This window comes from Tachyglossus aculeatus, chromosome 13, assembly GCF_015852505.1.
Source record: "Tachyglossus aculeatus isolate mTacAcu1 chromosome 13, mTacAcu1.pri, whole genome shotgun sequence".
In the NCBI taxonomy this organism is placed as follows: domain Eukaryota; kingdom Metazoa; phylum Chordata; class Mammalia; order Monotremata; family Tachyglossidae; genus Tachyglossus; species Tachyglossus aculeatus.
The window spans coordinates 5270112-5297917 of NC_052078.1; the positions used below are offsets into that span (position 1 = coordinate 5270112).

The following is a 27806-nucleotide window of genomic DNA, read 5'->3' on the forward strand; positions in this document are numbered from 1 at the left end:
TTTCTTTTTCAAAGATCTCCTGACAGCTCTGGCTCGCTGGCTAGAAAAAACAGTAGCTCATTTTGCAAACAACCTCTGATCCACAACTGCAGCAGGTGCAGTGAGGAGAGCATTTTTCCCCAGGCAGACTTTCTGGTGAACACAGTGACAAGTAGGCAAAGACTACAATGGCCCCCAAACAGTCGTTAATAGTGTAGAATTCTGATAAAGGTCAGACTGAGATCAATTAATCAATCAATCATACTTATTGAGCGCTTACTATGTGCAGAGCACTGTACTAAGCACTTGGGAAGTACAAATTGGCAACATATAGAGACAGTCCCTGCCCAACATTGGGCTCACAGTCTAAAAGGGGGAGACAGAGAAAAAAAAAACAACAAACCAAACATACTAACAAAATAAAATAAATAGAATAGATATGCACAAGTAAAATAAATAAATAAATAAATTGAGTAATAAATATGGACAAACATATATACATATATACTGAGATGGAGGTTAAGACTAAGGAAAACGTTCTGTCCGAACCTTTTATCACTGATCTCTGGTTACCCAATAGTGCAAATGAAGAGCCTTACCTAAGACCATGAGGCCTCATTCCAATGCCAGTCACATCCGGAGGAAAAGGTCCACGTGGATCTTTGGGGAAAACTCCAAATCTGGGTCCCCCGGGGGGAACAACAGGTGCTCTGATATTCCCAGGATAAGGGGGCGGTGGCCTATTAAAGATGTTCTCTGGCTGCCAGTGTGGCAGAGGACCCGAGTGAGGAGCTGCTGCAGGATCCTGCAGTCCTTTCTCCTGTCGGACAGCATTCTTTTTCTGCTGTTGCTGCTGGAGAATGATTTCACGGAGTTTCTGCCGCTGGTTGGTGGGGGGGGAAAGATCAGTCAGATTGGAAGTGACTAATTCGTTCTAGTAAAGGGTTCCACCCGACACTCTTCTGACCACACGAGGAGGGGGTTTTTAGGGAATTTTGTCATTTCTACAGGGCTTCCAGAAAATCCATGACGCCGACTCTAAACTCCGGATGAAGGTTCTACCTAAAGTGAACCGTATGAGTCATCTGCTTCTTTCCCTGGCATCCGCCCATCGGCTGGCGCTCTTGTAGAGATTCCCAAGCCTCTGGGGGGGTGCAATAATAGTAATAATAATAATGATAAGTTGTGGCATTTGTTAAGTGCTTAAAATGTGGCAAGCACTGTTCTACGAGCTGCGCAAATCAGGTGGGGGACAGTTCCTGTGCCACATGGGGCTCACAATCTTAATCCCCATTTTACAGCTGAGATAACTGAGGCTCAAAGCCCTAGGGTCACACAGCAGACGAGTGGAGGAGCCGGGATTAAAACCCAGGTCCTTAAGACTCCCAGGCCAGTGCTCTATCTACTAGGCCTCACTGCTTCTCAACTGCTATTTAAATGTCAAAACAAACCCTTCCCTCTCCCCCCTGAAAAGTTGGGAGGCAGATGGAGCTCGGGGGAAGTACCCCTGAATGCCTCTGGAGCAGATGAAAGCATTTCCTGGGATTTCCCTGACCACACCACACTCTGAACAACCCTGGTTCTTAGCCGTCCGGCTCCCTGGGCTCACCTGTCTTAGCTTATCGGAATCGGCTTGAGACATATTGACGGTGCTCTGGGTATCCGTTACGCCTGCGGTCGATGCCGGGCCGGGGACTTGGGAAATGCTGGGGAACGGGGGCCCTGGAGGGTTCATTGGAGAATTCGAAGACGCGTTGAAGTTCCCTTCCGATCCGGGTCTCGACTGATCGGCCACATCGTGAGCAAGTTGGCCGGTCCCAAAATTTTCTGGCTGGGGTCTCGGAGTCATCGGGGGCTGGTCGTAGGGGTCACGGGCTGGGGAGAGCGGAACGTGGCTAAATGGTTCTGACAGAGTGGGTCCCGGCGGCCTGGGGGGTTGCGAGCACCCATCCGGCGGTCGTACAAAAGCTGGCCCTCTGCTCTGGACCGTCTGCAGGAAAGGATCTTGGGTGGCCATGAGACCTGGCCTGGTCATCGGGGACCGCGAGAAACCTTCCGGCCCTGGTCTCGGAGTTGCTGGTGGCTGAGAATAAGGACCAGGGATAGCTGGCCGAGGTGTTCCGGGGGGGTGGACAAATGGATCGGCGTGCCTCTGACCGATAGGAGACTGAATAAATAAGTCGACCGGCTGCGGGGGAGGCCTCGGGGTGGGTGGCTGTTGAAGGTACGGGTCGATGGGGGCGGGGCGGGGAGTCCCAGGAGGTTGAGAATAAGGATCGGAAACGGGCCGAGGCGTCCCCGGAGGTTGGGAATAAGGGTCCTGAGAAGTTGGCCTTGACATAGTTCCAGGCTGAGAGAAAGAGTCGCTCTGTTGTCGCAACATCCTCGGTGGGTGGGCAAAAGACTCATTCATTCTAGGATGGGGAGTGAGGGGAGGCTGGCTATAGGGATCACCGGATGGATTGTGGGGATAGCTCTCGACCGGCCTCGGGGTCAAGACCGGCCTTTCATATGGGTCCACAGCGATGCGTCTCGGGGTTTGTGGCACTGCCGACCCATATGGATCCTGTGGGGACTGAGGAGGGCGCATTGGAGTCTTAAAGGGTCCAGGGCCGCCATCGACAGGAGCAGGAGTCAACGGCGGCCGGGCATACGGGTCAGGTATCCGCTGCCTTGGAAATAATTCTGTCCTAGGGGGTGGCTTGGCGAAGGGATCATTGGTTCCAGCTGTTAAAGGGCCTTTTCCAGTTTGCTCCATAACTAGGGAAGACCTTGGTATCCCCAAGGTTTTAGAGAACTGATCAGTCATTATAGGCCTGGGGGTGTCTGGGGGTTTTGCATAGGGGTCACTGCTCGCTGAAGAGGAAGAACATGAATCTCTGACCGGCGACGGCCTCCTTCCCGTGGTTTCAGGTGATGGGACCGGCCTAGCTGCGGAGGACGGAGGCCCGCAGCTTTCCAAAGGTGTGATGGAATTTCTCCTGGGAAAGTTCGCACCCACTGGAGGGGGCCGAGGCGTGCCGACCATCTTAGCGTAAGGGTCCGCTGGCGAGGGCGGTCGGGAGCCTGAGGAGCCTGGAGAAAACATCTGGGGCGATGGAGGCGGCTGTGAAGACTGGGACTGTGAAAGGGCATCTTGCACCGGCATACGGGTTGGCGTTGGGGGAGGGGGCGGAGCCTGTGGTTTGAGGAATACATCATCGGAAGATGCTGACGTAGGGGTACCAGGTAGCTGTTGTTTTGTAAACAGGTCTTTATGGAATGACTGCTGTGCAGGAGACATATTTCCATTGCCAGGCTGAGGGGTTAAGGGGCTTTGAATCCCACTGCTCGGGGTGTCGGACCCAGACTGGTTGACCAGTGGCTGGGGACCAAATTGTTGCTGCTGTTGCTGCTGTTGCTGTTGCTGCTGCTGCTCATTTTTCACTTGCTCAAGTTTCTGCGTGGCTTCGATTTTAGCTTGCTGCTTGTTTTTTTGCCGCATTTGCTGATCGGAGAAGGAAGAAAAGGCAACAATGTGTTTAAAGGACAAACGCGAATTTGGCCTGACAGTGGACCGTTAATGAATGAGAATAAACTTTCCATGCCTGAGCACAAGGAGGACTTATTTAGATAGTTACCCAAACGGGAACAGAAGGCCCAGTCATTATGATCAAAAAAGTTTTGCTCCAATGTAAAAGAACTTTTATTTGATATGACCATAATGATCCCGTCTTCTCTAGAGAGGGTGACCTCTAAGGAGCCAAGACTCAGGTTGCGTAGATTGGGAATGCACCGAGACCCCACCAGGGCCGTTGGAGTCGCCACTGGTTCACAGCTCACGGGATACCAGGCTAGGTCTTTCAGGTTTAAAGCCTACAGATTTCAAGATCCCAGAAGGGTATCGGAATGATGCATTTCCCAATAACATGGAGGGTTCGCCAGATTTTCTTTTCTTGCGTGAAAAGTCAAACAACTTGGAAACACTAAACTGTTCAATTTCTACGGCTACAAAGCCCAAGAGGATGAACCATCACAAACCTGTCTAAATTTCCATTCTTGCTCATGTTCTGATTCTCTCTGCTTCAGGGGATCTTTAAAAAGATCCGAGTCAATACGTGAGCTGGGATCAATGCTATCCTGCTGCTGCTGTCTTTTCATGGAATCATTTGACATCTGCACTTTATTAATGCGAAGAGCAGCTCTGTTATCTCTGGCTTTTTGCTTAGAGGAAAAAGAAAAAAAAGAAAAAGGAAATATTCATGGACCAACAAATTGTATTTTAACATGGAAATCAAGTCTTGAACAATCAAGAAAAAACAGACCAACTACTGAAAGCTAAACATAATACTTTCTCTCTCTCTCTCTCAAAACTGATACTCGCTACTCTAAGATTGCCCTATAATTTTTCATCTCTTTTTCTATTGCAAAACTTACTGGTAACGTAATTAGAACCTATGTTTGAGTGGGGCCATAGCTCAAATGACATGCCAATCACAGTCTTTTTCACTGTGGGTTTGTAAAAAATTTGTCCACTTAGCGACTTTATCCGAAAAAAAACCACAAAAAACCAACCCCAAATTATCTAATTTTCTAAGCACAGATTTAGAAAAGGGAAGGTGAACTAATTGTTTCTCTGACAAGGGGTGGAAGGAAAATTGATAAAATGATTTTCACCCTCCAATTCCATCTCTTTATTTGACTAGCTGAATACCACCACAAAGAAATGAGTTGGCTCCAAAAGGTTCCATTAGTAGGTGATAAGTTCTGTTACAGGAAAGGAATCTAAATCATTTAGTACCTTCAGTAAATTAGCACGTTACAACTCTGTTATAAACAGATTTGGTACACAGAAGGGCAAGGAGGAAAGTGGACATAACCAGAGAGAAAAATGGACATTTAAAGCACTTTAAGATGTCTGCGAGGATTCAGCAGGGTGTGACATTTTGAGACTTTGTCTCTTTAGTACAAGAAAGTCCTCAATTGTTTTGGAGCATCATTTTCATATTCTCAAATAGATTATTTCTAAGCAGGGCCATGCTTCAATAGCTGAAAAAGGAGCTTCAGAAATCTCGTGCAGTAATGGCATTTCCTAGGTTGTAAAAGCCATCAAAATGATTGAGATGATGGAAGAGCATACAGCTGTTTTAGGTTATAAAATAAACGGAAAAGATTAGGGGTCTTCTTGGTAGAAAGGTTAAGAAGGACCATGTCTGAAGTTTGAAGAGTGACAGACGATACAGACCAGCCAAACCTGGAATTGTTCACTACATCACATCTCACTAGAATGAAGGGAATCCTCAACAAAGTTTGATGGGGGTAAAAGGAAAACAAAAGGAGATGCTTGGTCAAACCACAGATGGTAAGCAAATTAAATCTGTTCTGCAGGCTGAAAATCGAAAAGGTTCACAAGGAGTTTGGACCAATTTGGGGATGAGAGGGGATACTAGATGTTAAGGTGGGCAACAATCACAATTCTCTAAGCTGTCAATTGCCAGAGACAGAATAGTGTTCTGTCCCAAGAATGGCATTTCTTGTGGTTCTACGGCCTTTGGGTTCTAAATTTTGCAGACGCTTGACAAAATTTCAAATGATCAGTAGTCTATTTTCCTTCGTGCAATAGTTTCTTCCAGATAATTCTAAAGTCCAGGAATCCACTACAAATCCCCATAATCTATGGCAGGAGGAAACAACTATCATCTTCATTTCCCTTTTGGGAGAAACTGAGGCACAGATGTTATTTGCCCTCCCAGTTTTCAGGCCCTTTCAAGAGATGGGCTAGTATATATTAAAATGAAGTGCATGTGCATATAAAGTGGCAGATTTTCAAGCTTCAACAGCTTGGTCTTAACTAGCTTATCAAAATGTCACAGTCTACATTAAGACCTAATGATCTAGAAAACAACTTTGAAAGCAAAGCCATTTGTTAGAGGTGCAAGCATTAAAATGCATCTTGTAAAATGGTAAACGGTTTCACAATTTTAAGACTTCATAAAAATAAGATACATAGATTTCTCCCACATAAACATATAATTACTATAATTTTTTTATACCACATATGGAGCTCTTTCCTGGGAGCTTGCTTTTCTCCACAATTTAGCAATCTGTTTCACTCTTGTAGCCCAGTCTGCAACAAAACAAGAATGGTATATATGTTTACTCGGTTATGATAGGACATGGAAACTCACAATAAAACAAGGAGAGAATGATGCAGCCTTCTCCTGATAATTGGTGGTTGGCTAATAAGGCCACAATTTAATGAACGCACAGAATACACAGACTTCAGTGCTGCTTCATTTAGGTAGTTGGTCATAGAACTGAGCTTCTTTGGAAAAAGGAGGATGAAATTTAAGTCTCCCTTGTCAGGGCAAGCTAAGCTAGATAAAAACATCTCAATCAATCAATGAATTAGTCGTACTAAGCACTGTACTAAGCTCTTGGGAGTACAATATAGTGGACTTGGTAGAAATGCTCTCTGCCCACAGTGAAAACTCCAAATGGTAACATGCTAAGAGCTCCGTGCCAATTAAACTACATTAATTCAACCCCTTGGTCAGAGTACCAGGATGTCAAAACAAGCACAAAGGGCATACCCTGTGCAAAAGGAACACACAGAAAAAGGAAATTATCTGATTTTGCATGACACCAGGTTTTGCTGCTATTTACAGAGTGAAATTTTTGAGCGGCCCACTGCCAATAACAGACATGGAAGAGAATTATTCCTGGCATTAAAGGAAGCCTTTTAAGAAGTTGATGAGGAGGAAACATCAGCTCCCAGACTGAGGGCCATAGGGCAGCACTCACAGGGTTATGCAAATGTGAATAATTAAATACCGAGGAAAGGTTAGTGGGGTGGCAGTGAGCCTAATTTTGAATTATGAAGCATTCCCCTGTGATGTCTTGTGGAAGAAATGGTTGCTTGCATGCATAGGGTGACTGAGTATCCTGAGCGTAGGATTCTAAAAGAACACAACTCCTGTGTTATAAGGAGAACTCGGTGCAGATATAATACAGTAGTAGGAGAGGAATTTTCCAAACTGTGCCTTAAGTCAGTTTTAGGCAGAAATTTTTGGTCTGAAATTTTCTGTTAATTGAGGTCAAGGTGTTGGCTGGATAATTTGCTAGTACGGATCTGACTTTAGTAACAGTGAAGCTGTAATCATAAGGAAAATAGCAAAATTCAAGCGCCTAGCTTTATCATTCAGTCCATTATGTCTATGGAACTGTTAATGTGGGGAGAGCCCTGTACTAAGCGCTTGGGAGAGTACAATATAACATTATAAGAGACACAAACCCTGCCCACAGTGAGTTTACAGTCTACTTTTAAATGAGTAGGAGCTGCAGACACACTCAGAGACCTGTATTATTTTTTTTCTTCATAAACAATGATGTTCTTTTCAATTAAAACATATGGTATCTGCCTTCCTTCTACGAGAGGAAGAGAAAAGCAATTTGAAGACATGACTGCATCTAAATTCCCTAATAATAATAATAATAATAATAATGGCATTTATTAAGCGCTTACTATGTGCAAAGCACTGTTCTAAGCGCTGGGGGGATACAAGGTGGTGAGGTTGTCCCACGTGGGGCTCACAGTCTTCATCCCCATTTTACAGATGAGGGAACTGAGGCACAGAGAAGTTAAGTGACTTGCCCAAAGTCACACAGCTGACAAGTGGCGGAGCCGGGATTCGAACCCACGACCTCTGACTCCAAAGCCCAGGCTCTTTCCCACTGAGCCACGCTGCTTCCCTAAATTCTGTAAACCACCTAAATCTCCAGCTCATTAAGTAAAATAATTATAAAAATCATTCACTCCGACATACTGACTTCCTTTGAGTTTTGTGATTTAGAAAGTCACTGTCTTGTGATACAATATTTTGTTTAGAAATTTAGTTTTACGAGTGTATTACAACAATCAGAAATGAAAATTCACTGCCATGCTAACGAAGTATTCTATTTAAAAACCAGCCACGTTTTAAAGATCTGCTTTTATAGCACTGTCCAATTACACAATAAGAGGATGCTGGGGAAAACATTTTTTAATGGATTCCAGGTGACTCCCGGTCGCAAAGTATTTAGGAACCATTGAGTTAAGTGAAAACAAACTGTGTACACGTGAAAGAAAATAAAATGGCAGTGGGGGAACCAAAGATCCAAAAAAACAGATTCCTTTTCAAAAAAAAACAAACAAAAAACACCAATGATTTCCTTATGATTTTAACTTCATCATTACTGCAGTACTAGAGAATCAGAGGTGGTTCTATGACATCAGTTCACGAAGGGATCTGGGGATTAAGAGATCCAACAGAGAACACAGATGCTCTTCAACAGCAAGACTATGGCTGGAACAGAGGAGGGCAGCTGCCACAGCAGGAGGTTTCCTCTGCTTTCCTTTCCCCTGCCTTTTCCTTCCCCAACAGACCCAAAAAGCTTACAGCAGAGGGTTTAAGGGAAAAGGAGAAGAGGGATTTAGGTGATGAGACGGGGAAGAGGGGAAGGAGAGGCTTACAACCAGCCTGTCCTTTTGGACCTTTATTTCTACTCCTGCCAACTGAACTATTATGCTTCTAATTACAGAAATTTCTCTCTCCTGAACTGAAATAATTTATCCGACTGTGTGGAGCTCTACCAATGATATAGTTTAGCAATCTGAACCAAAATACTACTGCTAGCCAATTTTGCTTACTCCGTTCTCCATTTGTATATTGTTCTTTTTTGAGGAATTCTGCCAGTGTTCCCCAAACAGGACTGGAAAAGGAAGGAACTGAACATAATGAAGGCGGGTGGTTAATGAAATGAACAACAGTAAATTAATGACTAACCAGGGAATTCTTCCTTTAGGTTAGGAAAATTGATATTTGTGTACAGAACAGGAGCTACTGTTGCCATTTCACCCAGCGCCTCTTCTTTTTCCCACTTAAGTGTACTCCTCTGGGCATTCGACATCGTGTCGCTTTCACCTTCCATAGTGGGAGCGGATGTTGTCCACGAGTTGTTGGGATCACCCACCATTGGATTAAATGCTGGATTTTTATCCCTGGTAAAAAAAAAAATACAATTCTCAGTTTCAAAAATACAAATGACTTGTCAACACTTTAACCATACTCAAAAACAACTCCCCCACGGCTTGGTCTGAAAAACAACCCTTTACCAGTCTAGCTTATTGCAAGTGTTACATGATATTCTGAGATTTCAAGAGAAAAGTCACAATGCCCAGTGTGAAAACATGCTATAAACACATGCTATTCTACACACGTCTTTAAAAGAAAGTAGAGATTTCAGTTACCTGGTGTCGGTATATGGGGACTGAGTGATGGGAGAGAAAGTTGCTAATCCACTTGCAGGTGCCAGTGGGTTATGAGAGAGATGTGGATTAGGTCCGATAAGGCCATTCATAAGGGGTATTCTTGAAAATACATTCTCTCCTTAGGAAGAAAAAAGAAAAGGGAGATGATTGATGTGAATGAAGTGGCTCATAGCTAGTTTCAAATGATACAATTGAATATTCACAGTCCACTGTGCTTTACATATTCATTTAAAGATGAAGAGTATGACAAAACTGATACCTTTTAAAAAAAAAGAAAAGGACCGCCAATGTGGCTCTATGTACAAATTGTTTACTTCACTTGGCCAGAGCAATCTAAAAGTTCTGTGTACTCAGTAGTATTCTGCAAATACATGCTAGCATAGATAGTAGAATTTTAGAGAGTACAGACTTTGGTTATAATTAAATTATGTAAATCCAATGCGAAAAGGCAGTTAAAATGCCAGAAGTCTCACAGAAGGTATAACTATAACTGCTTTCTCATGTTTTTAAGTTTAGAAAAAACTCCCCACATACTATTTTCCTGTGCTTTCATTTCAATTTTTATTCACTTTGATATTTTATTTTCCTATCAATCAATTTTACTTACTGATCACTTTTTGAATGCAGAGCACTTAGCGTTTGAGCAAGTACGACAGAAATGACAAAACAAAAACGAGAACAAATTCTAACTGCTCACAAAGAGCCAGCATTCCTGGAAAAGTGGTGCTTATGTTTAGTCCTATTACTATTATTGCTAATAATACTTGTTAAGTGCTAAATTCACTCATTCAATCATATTTATTGAGTGCTTACTGTGTGCAGAGCACTGTATTAAGCGCTTGGGAAGTACATAGACAGACGGTCCCTACCAAACAGGCTCACAGTCTAGAAGGGGGAGACAGGCAACAAAACAAAACATGTAGACAGGTGTCAAAATTGACAGAACAAATAGAATTAAGGCAATATTCATTCATTCATTCATTCATTCAATCGTATTTATTGAGCGCTTACTGTGTGCAGAGCACTGTACTAAGCGATTGGGAAGTACAAGTCGGCAACATATAGAGACGGTCCCTACCCAACAAGGGGCTCACAGTCTAGAAGGGGGGAGACTGTAATTATTATTATTAGTATGTAATCCTTAAAACTTGTTCATTCTTTATTTAGAAAAAACTTCACTGAACTGAAAATAATGAACGCTGCATAAATGAGAACTTGATATTTCACATCTTAAGAAGCCCAAATGGACTGCCTGAAAAGTTAGCTGTGCATCGGTCTGTTGACAGCACGCATTCTCCCCCTCGTCCCCCTCTCCATCCCCCCACCTTACTTCCTTCCCTTCCCCACAACACCTGTATATATGTATATTTGTTTGTACATATTTATTACTCTATTTATGTATTTATTTTACTTGTACATATCTATTCTATTTATTTTATTTTGTTAGTATGTTTGGTTTTGTTCTCTGTCTCCCCCTTTTAGACTGTGAGCCCACTGTTGGGTAGGGACTGTCTCTATATGCTGTCAACTTGTACTTCCCAAGCACTTAGTACAGTGCTCTGCACACAGTAAGCGCTCAATAAATACGATTGATTGATTGATTAAAGGACTTCGCATCATGGCATCAAAGCCACCAGTAACTTAGTGAAGATCTCTATGGGTGCCCAGACCTTTGAATCGGCCTCATAGGGAAAGCAGTGTAAGTGTTTTTGAAGGACTCCCTTCTCTATCAGTCCGTCAATCAACGTACTTAGTGGGTGCTTACTGTGTGCGGAGCACTGAACTGTTTGGGAGAGTACAAGAAAACATGGGTATGAATCAGGTTTCTATTTACCCCAACTAGCTAAAATTGATTTTCTTTTCTTTCCTGAGAAATAATAATGATAATAATTGTGGTATTTGTCCACAGTCCTATGGGTGGGAGTAGATACAAGATAATAAAGTACCACAAGGGTCTCACCATCTAAGAAGGAGGGAAAACAGAAACTCCTTTCCCATTTTGCAGGTGAGGCACAGAGAAGTGAAGTGGCTTGCCCAAGGTTATACAGCAGCTAAGTGGTGGAGCTGGGATGAGAACCCAGATCTCTTCCTCCCTTCAAAGCCCTACTGAGAGCTCACCTCCTCCAGGAGGCCTTCCCAGACTGAGCCCCCTCCTTCCTCTCCCCCTCCCCATCCCCCCCAACCCTACCTCCTTCCCTTCCCCACAACACCTGTATATATGTTTGTACAGATTTATTACTCTATTTATTTTACTTGTACATATTTACTATTCTATTTATTTTACTTTGTTAATATGTTTTGTTTTGTGGTCTGTCTCCCCCTTCTAGACCGTGAGCCTGCTGTTGGGTAGGGACCGTCTCTCTATGTTGCCAACTTGTACCTCCCAAGTGCTCAGTACAGTGCTCTGCACACAGTAAGCGCTCAATAAATACCACTGAATGAATGAATCTCCTGACTCCCAGGCCTGCTCTCTTTACACTAAGCCACGCTGAAAGACAGTTTTCTTGAAGAGCGAACGACTCCTCTGAAGCCTGCCCGCTTTCTTTAGTGCTAGATTGTTAGGGAAACCAGATTCATCAGTGATGAAGATGTCACGGGATTTGTAGCCTTCCACTATGCAAGCAGCTGTTCCGTCTCTCAACTCCACCCTGTGTCTATAGTAACAGAACCACCCACTCGTGGTGAAATCCTCTAGGCACAGCTGTTGTACGATATGAAAATCTTTTTGTAAAAACAGCATTCTATTCAATGAGAGGCCTACGTCACTACCTCTTCTTCCTCATCTGCTGATTCCAAGACACGAGTAGCTTTGCTAGTTTGCCGGAGATCATTTATGCTTTTTTTTTCTTTTGGGGCACTACATATGTGTGTGAATCTCTCTTTATCTTTTTCTCTCTATAAATATATCGTGGTCCTTTGTATTAAACTTCACAAGTGAAGTTTGTCCACCAACCTTGCCACATGCTGGGCAACTGCCTCTTCACTGCCAGATGCCTCAAGCTCCCAACATCACCTAAGAACCACACAAAGCCCAAGAAATTTGGCCCCTCCAGCCCCCAACACGAAGCCATTCCACAGGTGGCTTTCTTGCCGCGCCTGAAGGGCCGACTGTCCGTTTAAGGCCGGGTCAAATGACCGGGAACCCTTAGATCATAAAGCTGATTAAACCCTACTGAGAGCTCACCTCCTCCAGGAAGCCTTCCCAGACTGAGCCCCTTTTTTCCTCTCCTCCTCCCCACCCCCCCCACCTCCTTCCCCTCCCCACAGCACCTGTATATATAATCCAATATTGATGGCATTTATTAAGCACTTACTATGTGCAAAGCACTGTTCTAAGCACTGGGGAGGTTACAGAGTGATCAGGTTGTCCCACGGGGGGGCTCAGTCTTAATCCCCATTTTACAGATGAGGTAACTGAGGCACAGAGAAGTTAAGTGACTTGCCCAAAGTCGTGGAGCTGGGATTTGAACCCATGACCTCTGACTCCAAAGCCCGGGCTCTTTCCACTGAGCCACGCTGTATATATGTTTGTACAGATTTATTACTCTATTTATTTTACTTGTACATATTTTAGTATTCTATTTATTTTATTAATGATGCTTTATTTAGCTTTATTTCTATTATGATGACTTGACACCCGTCCACGTTTTGTTTTGTTGTCTGTCTCTCCCGTCTAGACTGTCAGCCCGTTGTTGGGTAGGGACCGTCTCTATATGTTGCCAACTTGTACTTCCCAAGAGCTTAGTACAGTGCTCTGCACACAGTAAGCGCTCAATAAATACGATTGAATGAATGAATGAATGACTTGTGACCAAATAGGCCAGTGAGAGACCCACAGAATCTACTATGTTGTCTGCATAAGAAGACCGTCATTTGTCAGGCTGTTGTCTTTGTGACTTCAATAGCTGGTGGGATCTTTCACTACGTATTTTATTTTTCCACGGAAAGAGCATGGTCGGGATTCAAAATGGAGAGCTGATAATTGCTAGGATTTTTCTCCTCTCACCAAGTCATTTTAGCCCTTTTATGGATTTCCTCACCCTGGGCTTCAAGACTGTCCATCACCTCACCCCCTCCTACCTCACCTCCCTTCTCTCCTTCTCCAGCCCAGCCCACACCCTCCGCTCCTCCGCCGCTAATCTCCTCACCGTACCTCGTTCTCGCCTGTCCCGCCATCGACCCCCAGCCCACGTCATCCCCCAGGCCTGGAATGCCCTCCCTCTGCCCATCCACCAAGCTAGCTCTCTTCCTCCCTTCAAGGCCCTGCTGAGAGCTCACCTCCTCCAGGAGGCCTTCCCAAACTGAGCCCCTTCCTTCCTCTCCCCCTCGTCCCCCTCTCCATCCCCCGCATCTTACCTCCTTCCCTTCCCCACAGCCCCTGTATATGTGTATATGTTTGTACATATTTATTACTCTATTTATTTATTTATTTATTTTACTTGTACATATCTATCCTATTTATTTTATTTTGTTAGTATGTTTGGTTTTGTTCTCTGTCTCCCCCTTTTAGACTGTGAGCCCACTGTTGGGTAGGGACTGTCTCTATATGTTGCCAATTTGTACTTCCCAAGCGCTTAGTACAGTGCTCTGCACGTAGTAAGCGCTCAATAAATACGATTGATGATGATGATGATGATTTGTGTACTTCCTTATAAAAACCATGTCGACCAGGTACAGGCATATCTCTTTAAGGGTTGGAAATGTATTCCTTGCCCATGCTGTTTTAAGAAAAACTGGCTACAGTGATTTTGTTCCAATTTCCTATAAGGCTAAAGATCCAAATGCCTAAAATTTTGGGACCAACCTGAACTGAAGAGCACAATCCCATGCCTATCTGCACACATCTCTTTGTGAAGAATGGTGGGGAGATTTGGGGACACTTGACTGGAACCAATCATAACCTGTGATTAAAGCTGCTGTCTTATGAATTCTGAAGTTACACCCACCCACCGACTGGCTGGCTGTTTTGTTTTGCTGGCTGCCTATTTTGGCTGATTTACTGACTATCTAGCTGGCTAACTGGTTGGCTTCCTGGTTGGCTGACTGCTCCAACTCTAAGTAGATTTTCAGCTGGCAGCCTTTCCTGGCAGAACACTAATTGTTCTCTGCAGTTAAAGGGGGAGGGAAACAGCAGGAAGGCTGTCAGTGCAGGCACTAATCTCTTCCCCAGCTGGGAAACAAAGGTTCTGTAGGAGCTCGGGCCAGGGCAGAGCTACTGACTTTGGAAAACAATATATCAACCAAGGGAATGTACTGAGAAAACTACTCCTTTAATGCCGCGAAGTCTAATCAACGGGGGAAACTGACAGTGAATTTTGCCCGTAGATGTCATAGAAGAGATAAGAGATCCCCTCAGACAGTTGCTTCTAGGCTTCAAGAGAGGAAAGGGGACCCTGCCTTTCTGGAGCACCATCTGGTGAACTCTTTTGTTGACAGGAAAGTCTATGAAGAAGTGGGATAGAGAATTATGGAAGGAAATGGGGAAGCAGCATGTCTGGGCAAATTCCTTTGCCCACTTTCCATGGTCTAAAACTACATGGGAAATTTTGATTTGTAAACTAATCCTCTCCAAGCCTCCTATTTTTTTTTCCCCCATGGATGTTTTGAAATTTCATATGCAAGTTAACCTCTGGGTAGTGGAGGTGCCAACAATTCCTTATAAAACTGACAAAAAAACACCAATGATTTCATTTGCAAAGGTATGTCAGGTTGTAGTATTAAGTACCATACTGTACTTTTTTCGGGAATAATAATAATGATGGGATTTGTTAAGTGCTTACTATGTGCCAAACACTATTCTAAGCGCTGGAGTAGATACAAGGTAATCAGGCTGTCCCATGTGGGGATCAGTCTTAATCCCCACTTTACAAGTGAGGTTACTGAGGCACAGAGAAGCTAAGTGACTTGCCCGAAGTCACACAGCTGACAAATGGTGGAGCTGGGATTAGAAACCCATGACCTTTGACTCCCAAACCCATGCTCTTTCCACTACGCCACGCTGCTTCTTTGGTGAACCCTGAACTGAGAGAGAGGGAAACAACAGCAGCCCCTGAAGCCAAGGCTTTGTGTTCCACAAGTGGGTGAGGGGACGGTCCCAAGCATGTAGCCATAAAAACCCTGAACCCCAATATGGGAGCAGGGAGTGCTCACGGAACAGAACCTAGCACTGTGGAAAATACCCAGTGTTACACTGGGAAGCTCCAGTTCCTGACCTTGGACCTCAGAATTCCAGCTGGCTCCAAAAGTCAGTGGATTCTGGAGTCCAGCGGAAGCAAGCAGGTGTCAGGGTGACTGGTGTCCGTGTGATTCGGGCTTAGGGCCAAGAGTCCCGTGCAACTTCTGAAGTTTCCTGGCATGGCTTTGGGAGAACCCTTCATTCCCCAGCTCACGCTGGGGACCCGTCGGGTGGAGTTCTGCCCCTTTATTAGGGAGTTTTAGTTAGGGGTGTGATGGCAGGGGCTTGTGGTAGCAGGGACTACATCACACTTGTCAAATCACGTGGCCTATATCAGAACACTCGGTTAAAAAACAAAAAAAAGTCCCCAAACGTACCCTGACTGTGCAGTGGAATCAATTGTGGAGGTGGTGGTGGAGGTTGTGGTAGTGGGGTTGGATGAGTTGTGGCAGGACTCAGTACCGCAGTAAACAAGTCTTCAACATCTTTGCCTCCAAGCTCTGCCAAAAAAAATTAGGTATTATTGAACTGAGAACTTCAAAACATAACACAGGAGAACATACTTTTCACCAGAGAAAAGGAGTAGGACAACTTACCTGGAATTTTATACAGCTTTCCAAGAATTGCTCCTAGACCAAAGCAAAAGCAAGTGCAGAATGGAAAATCAGTATTTTAGTACTCTAAAATACTCTGAAGTCCTCTAGACTGTCAACTCGTTGTGGGCAAAAAATGTGCCTGCTTACTCTGTTGTACTGTACTCTCCCATGCCCTTACTACAGCGCTCTGCACATAGTAAGAACTCAATAAATACCACAGATTGATTGATTAGTATTAGGGTGCTAAAAAGTATTACAAACTGACTGGGGAATTGCTGAAAGAGTACAGATTAATTTTAAATCTAAGCATGCAGAAATCTTTGAAAATTGTATTTACTCATGTTTTTTTAGAAAGCCTAAATGTAGGGCAAATATTTTACCATCTGTGACCATTTTGTCTAGTTCAGGACTGAGGATTCCATCAAGTTGTTCTTCGCTCAGTGGTCGTGAACTTTGATTGACGCTTGGCTGAGGCAAAGAGGAAGGATCATCAGAGATGGGACCAATATCTAGTCCAGCTAAAGAAGACATTAAGTCAAACAATGAATTCAGTGGGCAAATTTCACACATAACCTGACTTACATACAAAGAGTTCAATCAAACAGATCATTACACCAAAATACTTGATTTTGTCATGTCTGAAAATGGCTAATTTACTGCAGTGCTTTTGATGACAACATTTCAAGTGCTTGCAGTTTTGTATGGAATGCTTGAAATGTGGTGGTTTTGTGGTCAGGAAATTTAGATATTCTACATATCATAAATCCCTTGGTGGGTAGTTTGATCATCGCCAATACAGATTTGAAGAAGTACTCAAATACAGATCTGCTGACATATTATTTCGCTTCATGCCTCCTCCCCAACGAAAAAAAAGATTCTGCTCACCTAGTGTCAGTGTGACTATACACAAAGATGCAATACCAAACTCGCTAACCTGTATACTGATTCCACTGACTTTCTTATTTGAATGCAAAGTGACCAATAAATTTTCACAGTGAAAGATATGATACGTCAAATGCGCAACAAAAGCTGCACAATTTTAACATACTCTAACAAAGCTTTTTGAAAGAATTCAGAAGAATTCAGTAAGAACAATGTAAGCAGCAGTCTGTTTGAGGGTAATGTCGATTTTAGTATTTGAAATAAATGGTGCAAAATCACAAAATCACCAGACATAGACCATCTTCACAGAACTAACATGCGTTCTTAATGTCTCAAATTGGCATTATATGTGGGAATTCAGGATAAAACTAAAACACTGAGGAAAATACCAGACTGTTATTGTTTAAACACAAAAATAAAAAAGCACTACTACTTTAAGAACTATACAACATTATGGAGGACTACAAAGGCAAGAAAATGTAGATCTGGTATTATGAATTACGGACAAACAACAACAGTGTTATTCAGTTTTTGAACTACTTTCCAAATCTTGTCCAGTGCATGATATATAGTTACAAATAGTGCTACACTTAAACCACACGAAGAGAGTGAAAAATGAAAGTACAAATTAGCGACACAGTAAAGAAAAGCTAAGATTTATGCATGCATGTATAGGTTGTTTCAGCTGAAATCACTAAGAAAGAGGACTACTTCTAGCCATGGTTCATCCATTGTGTTTATTTTCTTACCAAATGGGGAAGGTGAGTTCTCAACCTGGAAAGTGCATAAATCAAGACCTACAGGACCCAAACCAGATAAAATGGATGATTATAACAAGAAAGGAAAAAAATAAAAGAGAAAACGACCAAAGAAATTAAAAAGAGAAAGAAAATAAACCAAGCATATACAGCTGCATGCCCCAAATTCTAGTAGTATGAAAGCCAACAGTAGCAACTAATTTGCCGTTTCCTTTCAAGAGCAGTGAAGCAAAGAACTGGAAGGATAAATATGGAAAAGTTTTTACAAAGCCAGAAATGAAGCTTTTCAGCACTTGGAAAATACACACCAGGAAAACAATTAGCTGAACAGTGTATGAAATACTTCTTTTGAACTGGAAAACTTCACATAAACAAGAGTTAAGAAACATACCTGAATGATCTGCAGACTTGACTAGATCATCAGAAAGAATTCCGAGGATGTCATCGTCTGTGTTTAGAACCTCTGAAAGATCAGCTAATGGGTCCTCTGCACTACCTGAAGAAGAAACAACAAATATGACTAGTGCAGTTTTTTTTTACGTAAGTAGTAAATTTTCACCAATTAAGTTTTTCAAACGGAAACACACAGAAATGTACACAATTGAACCTCTATGCCTCTATTCTACGCCCATCTATTTACTGTACCTCGATCTTGTCTATCTTTTTTTAATGGTATCTGTTAATCTCCCAAGCACTTAGTACAGTACCCTGTACACAGTAAGCGCCTGCCTGGAATGCCCTCCCTCTACATGTCTGACGGACGATCACTCTCCCCACCTTCAAAGCCTTAATAAAGCACAACTCCTCAAGGGGCCTTCCTCAACTGAGCCCTCGTTTCCTCTTTTTCCACTCTCTTGTGTCCCCTTGCATTTGGATTTGCACCCTTTATTCACCCCTCCCTCAGCCCCACAGCACTTACAGTTATAGTCATTCATTCATTCAACTGTATTTATTGAGCACTTACTGTGTGCGGAGCACTGGACTAAGCACTTGGGAAGTACAAGTCGGCAACATAAAGAGACGGTCCCTACCCAACAACGGGCTCACAGTCTAGAAGGGGGAGACAGACAACAAAATAAAACATAATGTCTTTATATTAATGTCTGTCTCCCCTTTTAGACTGTAAGCTCGTTGTGGGTAGGGAACGTGTCCCCAACTCTGTTATATTATACTCTCCCAAGTGTAAAGTGCTCTGCACACAGTATGCGCTCACATACATCTGCTTGACTGATTGGAAGACTTGGAACCGAGTTTAATAGGGCAAGTCAGATATCCAGGTGATCCAACTAGTCCCTAGGATTCCAACTTCAGATTCATTCAATTGTACTTATTGAGCACTTAGTTTGTGGGGGAAAGTGATCACTACACACACTAATGAGGATAACCTTGGACATTATATATTGGTCTAGCTAAAATGGTTCTGAATTTTCATCAGTCCCCGAGGCCACTTTGGCAGACACTCTGGGGATATAAAACTCTAAACTGAGCATTTGCCAAGCACCACAACTAGCATTTTAAGTGCTGAATCCAGTGCCCTGCACACCAAAAGTACTCAATAAATACGACTGATTGATTCTGGGATGGATACTTCAGACAGGTCCTACTTACACTACAAGTCTCCAAAACTGCTGGATTAAAGATCTCCCCCAATTTCTGCTGATCTGTTACGTTGAAGGGGAGGCTTACCCTGGCAAGAGGGTGTCCTGGTCTGTAGTTAAGTGATATGAACAGTCAATGGTATTTACTGAGCACTTACTATATGCAGAGCACTGTACTAAGCACTTGGGAGAGTACAATAGAACAGAGTTGTAGATACACGCCCTGCCCACAACGAGCTTATAGAAGAAACACTAAAATGCTTCAGATTGATAAATTTGGCTATTAATGCTATTAAATAACAATTGATTTTCTATAAAACTATGCACTCCAGAAGAGTGAAGTACAGTACAGAAAATGTACTCCCATTAGATGCAAAGTGCTGAGAACTGGAATTTTAGTTGCTCCTATGCATTTATTTTAGCTTTCTAGTTACTATATGGTTAGTTTTTAGCAAGAGACAAAAAAAATAAGCAGCACAGGGAGTTAACTTATCTGGTTACTAACAATGTAAGTGTTTAACCCTCTATTTCCTATAATTCTGATAATAATCCTTCAATGGTATTTATGGACCACTTACTGTTGTACTAAGCACTTGGGAAAGTATGATAGACTGTGAATAATATATATATTGGGTTAAAATAATTGTTTCATGTATGATGGAGAGGAACCCAAATGGTTCCAAGGCACCAAACCCAAGCAGTTTTCTTTGAAAATGAAAAATATTTTTTCTGAGCCAATCACTTCATATGTCAAATCTGTAGTTTATTTTCCCATCTGGTGACATTTGAAGGTTCTGGCATCTTAAATCAATTTTTCTTCAGCATTTTCTTTGTACAGGGATACTGCTCTGAAGTAATTAATTAGCTCACTTTAAGCCATTATTCATGCAATACCACTCAAAATACTGCCAAAACCACTCTGACAATGCTCGCTCATGAAAAGCTTTTCCATTTAGGCACAGTACACACTATATTAGTAAAGTCCTCACTAATATAACCCAAAGTATAAACAAACAAACCAAACAAAAAAAACCTGCTTAACAACATTCAGCAACATTCTCTTGATTGGTCAGGTAAATTTCATATTCAATTTTTACCCTTTGCAACTGCTCACAGGGCAGCTCTATAAACAGGGGTCCCAAAGACTCACACAATTGTCTCCACGGCAAAATTGCCCTAGCCCAATTTTTTTTTTCCCACAGGACTGTAAACAGTGATAGCAGCATGCACAGGGGTAGAAAGAGGAGATGGGTCACAACAGAGTAACACAGTAGAAACAGGCTCATGTGGGGATAGGGAATTACTTCTTTCAAACATGTGTGCACCAGGGTAGTAAGAGGAGAAATGTCAGAATTTGATAATGCCACACTCACAGAGGCATTCAGGGGAAGAGAAGGGAGTTGGGGAGGTGGTTTAATTTGTTGAGCACCTATCTGATGTGGCACTAGCAACAGTGCAATAGAAGTTAAATGCAATTGCAGATGTCCTCCTACCTTTCTGTTCATTCTCCCCTCCTGCTCCCCTTATTGCCCCACCTATTTTAATGTTGCAAAAAATATGTAAAAAGGGGGCAAATATATGAGCAAATGTGGGGCCAATCTTGGCCTTAGTATTTTTTTTCCTTTTGAAAATCAGCCAGTAGAAAAAATACCGCCTCTCCACAACCCTTGATGAAGGTAGAAATAGGATTAGGGGAGAGAACAGAACCTACAGGTCTGGATCGACAGATGGGCTTAGGTGGGTTCCTCCTAGCACCCAACATATCTCTTCCTCCCCATATTTCTGGGTTTTAGGTCTTGGGGGAAATAGCATAATCACTAGGGAGCAACATATGTGGTTATCCCTTGGTCTCTTGAAACTTCACCCATCCCCTAGAAGTTTCAGAGATAAATGTGAACATTTGTTTTACCCTAAAAGCATATGCATTGGACAATTAAGTTCAACTGTTTGAATGGAATTTTACCGCTGACCTGTCATGGACTGCATGCCCACATCCTGCCCCTTGCCTGGAATGCCCTCCCTCTTCATATCTGACAATTACCCTCCCTTGCTTCAAAGCCTTACTGAAGGGACATCTCCTTCACGAGGCCTTTCCTAAGTCCTCCTTTTCTCTTCTCCCACTCCCTTCTGCATCACCCTGACTTGTTCCCTTTATTCATCCCCCCTTCCAGCCCCACAGCACTTACATATCTGTAATTTTATTTATAGTAATGTCTGTCTCCCCCTCTAGACTGTAAGCTCTTTGTTGGCAGGGAATGTCTGTTGTAATAATAATAATGATGATGATGGTATTTATTAAGTGCTTACTATGTGCCAGGCATTAAAATAAGCGCTGGGGTGGATACAAGTAAATCAAGTTGGACACAATCTGTGTCCCATGTGGGGCTCACAGTTTCAATCCCCATTTCACAGACGAGTTAACAAGCAAAAAGAAGTTAAGTGACTTGCCCATTGTCACACAGCAAACAGAGCTAGGATTAGACTCCCAAGCCCACTCTCTTCCTCTAGGTCATGCCGCTTCCCTGTTAGATTATATTCAACAAAGCTTTTTAAAATGGGGCAAAAATAATACTGTATAGGCAGCAAGAATGAAAAATTGGCCACGGCAAATCATGATATGAAACTGAATAGTGGTATCCATAATAAAGTAGTTTTTATAGTGATTTACCACCATTCTTCTATCATGTAAATACTTTTTAACTGAGGAAAGGCATTCTGTTTAATTTAATTTTAGGGATTTACTTTAGAAAGCAACTAATTTGGAAACCACAAACTTAAAAACGGAGATGCCAACATAAAAATCCCAGGACTAAAAACCTAAATTGAACTATACGCTTTGTGACTTAAAGGGCGTTACATGAGAATCATTTCTTCTCAACTGAAAGAGAATGGGGCATCAAAGCCTAAGCTTTGGAAGTAGGCACACACCAAGGAGATCAAGGAAATCATCTACTAACAAAAATGTCTGAATTATTCCTGTATTCGATTTTTGTACGTACCTTGAGTTCCTGGTTTAGCTGGAGTTGAGGTGGAACTAAGTAGGGGGTCCAAAGATGGATCTAAAAAATTTGTGCTCATATTTGTTTTACATGAAAGCTGCGGTGATTCTTCTGAGAGGTGATCTAGACTCAGCTTGCTTTGTCTGCTCATATCTAGAAGATCTTTTCCAAAGAAGGCCTCCTATATGGAGGCAAGATATAAAACTGTCAACAGCTTGTTTTGTGTTTCATTTCCAAATGCAATCATATCCTACACTTATATTTCTTCATTCTATTAATATTAGAGAAATTACAATCAATGATTTTGTAACTTTCAGGGCAATTTTGTATTATACTTCATTTATATGTAAGACTGTTTTATACAAAGACATAGTTAGGGCTTTTTATACAGATGACCCTTTTAGTTTATTCTTAAGTGAAACAATCTTGAATTCAAAGAGTATTATAGGCAACTGAAACCCAAGGTTTATCAAATGGATTTCCAGGTAATTGCCATGCAGTGGCTTGTTGATAATTACAGGAAATTAAAGTACAATTAGAGTTTCAAAAATGATCAAGAGTCATAACAACACCGGTGGCTCATTAGGCTTCAGAACATAACAACACTAACCTTAGATGATTCCCTAATATACTCATCACCAGTTAATATTTCTTTATAGCCATTGTAAGCACGGTAGGTAGAAGGCACAATTTCTGCCTTAACTATTTGGAATCTTGATATGAAATTTTTTTCAGAGCAAATATTTTCCACTATTGTTTCTGCTTAGAAGACCTAGAAATGTCACACTAGTACTTCAATTTCATTGAAAAGTTCAATGTTTTTGTGGCAGTTGCTGCAACATGCTTTAACTTGGATTGATACTAGCATTTTGACACTTGTAAAAATCACGTTTCTTTCTCTTCCTGTGTTCTAGGCCAATGGAATCAGCATGGAGCAATGGATCAAGCACCCAAAAAAGTGTTTTGGGGTCTGTAGAAACAATATCGGTAGCTCTGAATCCCACTTTGTAGAGGAGGAAGCCAAGCCCTCATAGGACAATTATCCATCAAATTTGTTTAACTACGTCCTGGAATTAAATGCGTGGGATGGGGGTATAAAGGTAACCAAGCAATCACTTAATAATACTCTAGTCAATGGTGTTGACTAATCTCTCAAAGTGCTTACACTCTCAAAAAGTAAGGAGGAGGAGAAGTTGGAGGTTGATTTATGTTATAATGTACATTGATATTCTGTGATCGTCATGTACAAAGACCCTACTCAAATTATTTTGGTTTAAATTAATGAATTCAGTTATGATTCATTTAAAGCAAAGCTGAAATAAATAACAAATGCAGCACTGCTATGGACTCATCTCCAAATCTGTTTGTGATCATTAAGCGTTAGAGGCATTGTTGTAAATGCTGAAGTTTTAGTTTGTGGTCAAATTTTTCAGTTCATCTGTTTTGTTTTTGAGTGATAGCTTTGGTGGCATTTCTTACCCTTACCATGAGTTTACAGTGCACCCTCCAAAAAAGAGAGAGAAATAGTGAAATTTAGATAAAAGATGGGGGGGAAAAAAAGAGATTACAAAAATAAATGGGTATTCAACTAACTTTAAAAATGTTATAAATCACCATTAGTATTACAAAGACCCATTATTTTGTGAGAGATGTTGATTTCCTGCACATGATTTGGGGCACATGTAAACCTGATTCAAAAGCAAATAAGTTCATTATTTTTCTTTAACCACGTGTTAGCTTATCAAGATTTTCACTTTCGTGATGTGATGTGAAAAAAAGAAAGATAAGTTACCTGCAAATATGCAGGGAAAGTTTCTTCCAGCTTATTCTTCTTTTTCCTATATCTTTTCTTGATTTTCTCAGTATTTTCAGAAGTGGGGGCAGACTCATCTGCCACTGTATCTGGTAGCTGCTCACTCCAACCTAAAATAACATTTATAAATAAATGATAACACATTAATAACATTTTATACAAATACAGAAAAATCCAGAATTCATTTAACACGAACATACAAACTTTTTTTCACCCAGCACTATCAGGTTCACAGATTTTAGAACTGCTGAACCTCTATCAGACCTATCCAAACACTTTACCAGTGTTAAAATACTAATATCGAATGGGTGACATTAAAAATCCCCAGATATAAAATATTGAGAATTTCTAAAAGGCCATGCCTGGAAATAGTGTGGGGTCACCATAGCTCCAGAAGCAAAAGGAATTGTTTTCTATTTGTTATCGCCCTCCCATTTCTTTCCTACTGTTTCTTCTCTGTCCTTCTATTCTCCCAAGCGCTCTTCCGACAGTAAACACTCAATAAATACGACTGGTTAACTAATGGCTTCATTTGTGGATTCGCAGTTTTTCTCTCCTTCCCTATTTATGCATCATTACCTGCTTGTGTTCAATGGACTCTGAGTTCAGATACTGATCTTGACATGGTTGAGGGATGACGCTTTGAGTTTCTTAAGGAGGAACATGTTTTTGGGAAGATACGCTTTTAGAAGAAATCTCTATTTGGGTCCTGAATCCACAGAGCATAAGCCTATCTTACACTGAGATTGACTATCCTCAGCTGTCCCGCCGTCGACCCCTGGCCTACATCCTACCTCTGGCCTGAAACACCATCCTTACTCAAATCCACCAAACAATCGTACTCCCCCGCTTCAGAGCCCTACTGAAGGTTCACCTCCTTTAAGAGCCCTTCCCAAACTATGACCCCCTTTTCTTCAGCTCCCCCTCCCCTCTGCACAGCCCCGACTCATGGGAGGTGGCAAGAGAGGGGTAACAGGATGAGGCAAGGCTTGGGTAGCTAGAACTCTTGCCCAGCAACTACAACTGGACGGACCCCCGGACCAAGAGACGACATATGTAGGAAAAAAAAAAAATCAATACACACCATCTTCTCGGTTAGGAAGCTGTTCTGACACAGAGCCTGAAGAATCTTTTCTGGTAAGAGATCTTTTATTTTTCCCTTGGCCAGTGCGACTTCTCTGACGAACCATGAAGCCCCCAATGCCTTTTAGAGAAAAGCAAGAACAAAAAAGAATGAAGTGGAAATGGTACAGACGTAGCATACACACTTCTCTTCTTGTTAATTATTTTCTGACAATTAAAGTTATACAGGAAAGTACTGTAATAATAATAATAATAATTCTGGCATTTGCTAAGTGCTTACTATGTGGCGAGCACTGTTCTAAGCGCTGGGGCAGGTACAGGGTAATCAGGTTGTCCCACGTGGGGCTTACAGATGGGGCTTTTATAGATGAGGGAACTGAGGCACAGAGAAGTTAAGCGGCTTGCCCAAGTCGTCACACTGCAGACAAGTCGAGGAGCCGGGATTAGAACCCATGCTTTTTCCACTAAGCCATGCTGTTTTCCCATGTGATCGTTAACTTTGAACAAAATTAGATACGAAACTTTTCTTATTTTTTGTACGCATTTTCAAGCATCAGCATGGATGCCTGATACTGGCCACAGAAACATTTGTCTTAAATAGACAATGTTTCAAATGTGTGAGGAACACTAGGCTTGGGCTTTTCTCCTCTGCTCCATCACGAAACATACTGGGGTTTAAAAAAAAAAAAATCAAAGGTTAGAGAAGGACTGGCTGAAGGACGTTGTTCTCATTTCATCTAGCTGAGACACCTTCCTTGAATGAATGCTGGGCCACTAGCAATCAGAAAGCCTATCAATTTGCGTTTCTGGCTACCTAAAACATTTCACCGGTAACTCTGGAAATCCTGACTTGATTGAGCTACCTGGTCTGTATGGCTTTCTTTTTCTTTTTTTGACTCCATCAGCTCCTTCAGCTCCCTTAGTATCATCATCCACTGCTTCACGTTCAGGACTAGAATCGGATTTTCCTTCGCAGTCTATCAGATCACCTTCTGGAAACCATAAACATCAGGTAGGAAAATAGATTTATTTGGTTTAAAGACAGTGTCCATTGAAATCTTATACCACATGCATTGATGTATTTCAAATGAAAATCCCATTAAAGTGATGTTCATTTTCTGATCAACTTGGTAATGAGAATAATGATAATCATTATTATTAATAATGATAATAATAATGGTGTACGTGTTAAGCACTGTACTAAGCGCTGGCACAGATACAAGATAATTCAGTCCCATATAGGGCTCACAGTCTAAATAGGAGGGAGAACAGGCGCTGAATCTTCATTTTGCAGATGAAGGAGCTGAAGCACAGAGAAGTGAAGTGATTTGCCTAAGGCCACAAAGTGGTGGTGGAGCCAGAATTAGAACCCATGTCCTATGACTTTTGGCCCTGTGCTCTTTTCCTTAGGCCACACTGCATCCCTTCCAAAATAAGTGTCCTTTAGTGAATCTGGGGAAACTCTTCAAAATTAGGTATTCTCCTTTGCAGTGGAATTTAGTCAAGTGTAGGAGAATTGTCCCAACTTCACCTCTTGAGAATTACCAAACAGCCCATGGTGCCTCAGGTTAGGCCTGGAGTCTCCCCAGTGTCATGGAGTAAGTGAATCAATTAATCGATCGTATTTATTGAGTGTTTACTATGGGCAGAGCGCTGCACTGTTCTGCATAACACAACTAGTAGACAAGTTCCCTGCCCGTAATGAGTTTACAGACTACTGGATGCAAAAAAAAACTCTCGTAATTCAAAAGCTGTTATATATTGGAAAAAGATCATCATCATCACCATCATCAATCGTATTTATTGAGCGCTTACTGTGTGCAGAGCACTGTACTAAGCACTTGGGAAGTACAAGTTGGCAACATATAGAGACAGTCCCTACCCAACAGTGGGCTCACAGTCTAAAAGGGGGAGACAGAGAACAAAACGAAACATACTAACAAAATAAAATAAATAGAATAGATATGTACAAGTAAAATAAATAGAGTAAACAAATATGTACAAACGTATATACATATATACAGGTGCAGTGGGGATGGGAAGGAGGTAAGATGGGGGGATGGAGAGGGGGACGAGGGGGAGAGGAAGAAAAGGGCTCAGTCTGGGAAGTCCTCCTGGAGGAGGTGAGCTCTCAGTAGGGCCTGGAGCTCTCAGTAGGGCCTTGAAAAAGATGATATGCACATATATGAGAATCCTGTATATACAACTGATCACCCAGAGAACTACTGATCTGCAAATTTCTTGACTAGACCATACCAGTGGTCCTCCAACTCCTGAGCTACACAGTTAAGTTGTTTGTTTCCAAAGTGCAAAAATATGTCAATGCTGTTGTGCAACAGACCACTTTCTTATTCACTTAGGCGCTTAACAACAAGTAATTGGTGACAATCTCCAGAGACCATCACATCCCCAGGCCCTTGTACCACAAAGACAGCAGTCCCAGCAGTATTCCTGGCCTTTGGGACAAGAGTGATTTTTTTTCTTATCACATGACCTACTTTTCTTCCTCCTCCCTCTCGCTCATTTCCCTCCCTCGGCCCTCAGGGTGCAAGGTCCTAAGGGAAGGAGCCACTGAGCTCCTCCAACTCACCTTCTGATTTCCCATCCTCCGCATTGCAGGAGAAAGTTACAAAG

At 42.1% G+C, this 27806-nt stretch overlaps 1 protein-coding gene across 1 annotated transcript in view; it reads right to left on the bottom strand.

The window, feature by feature from the left end:
• Nucleotides 1-27806, bottom strand: part of KMT2C (lysine methyltransferase 2C) — a 229695-nt gene that overhangs the window by 41279 nt on the left and 160610 nt on the right. Inside the window, exons 24-38 of the mRNA XM_038755544.1 lie at nt 26036-26164; nt 25174-25293; nt 24069-24199; nt 22277-22457; nt 18071-18175; nt 17671-17718; nt 16420-16557; nt 16040-16072; nt 15821-15943; nt 9248-9386; nt 8784-8998; nt 6012-6085; nt 4000-4182; nt 1589-3466; nt 579-862 (exon numbers count right to left, since the gene is read on the bottom strand). Of these exons, the coding sequence (XP_038611472.1) occupies nt 579-862; nt 1589-3466; nt 4000-4182; nt 6012-6085; nt 8784-8998; nt 9248-9386; nt 15821-15943; nt 16040-16072; nt 16420-16557; nt 17671-17718; nt 18071-18175; nt 22277-22457; nt 24069-24199; nt 25174-25293; nt 26036-26164 (3781 nt within the window). The remainder of the gene's footprint in view (nt 1-578; nt 863-1588; nt 3467-3999; nt 4183-6011; nt 6086-8783; nt 8999-9247; nt 9387-15820; nt 15944-16039; nt 16073-16419; nt 16558-17670; nt 17719-18070; nt 18176-22276; nt 22458-24068; nt 24200-25173; nt 25294-26035; nt 26165-27806) is intronic.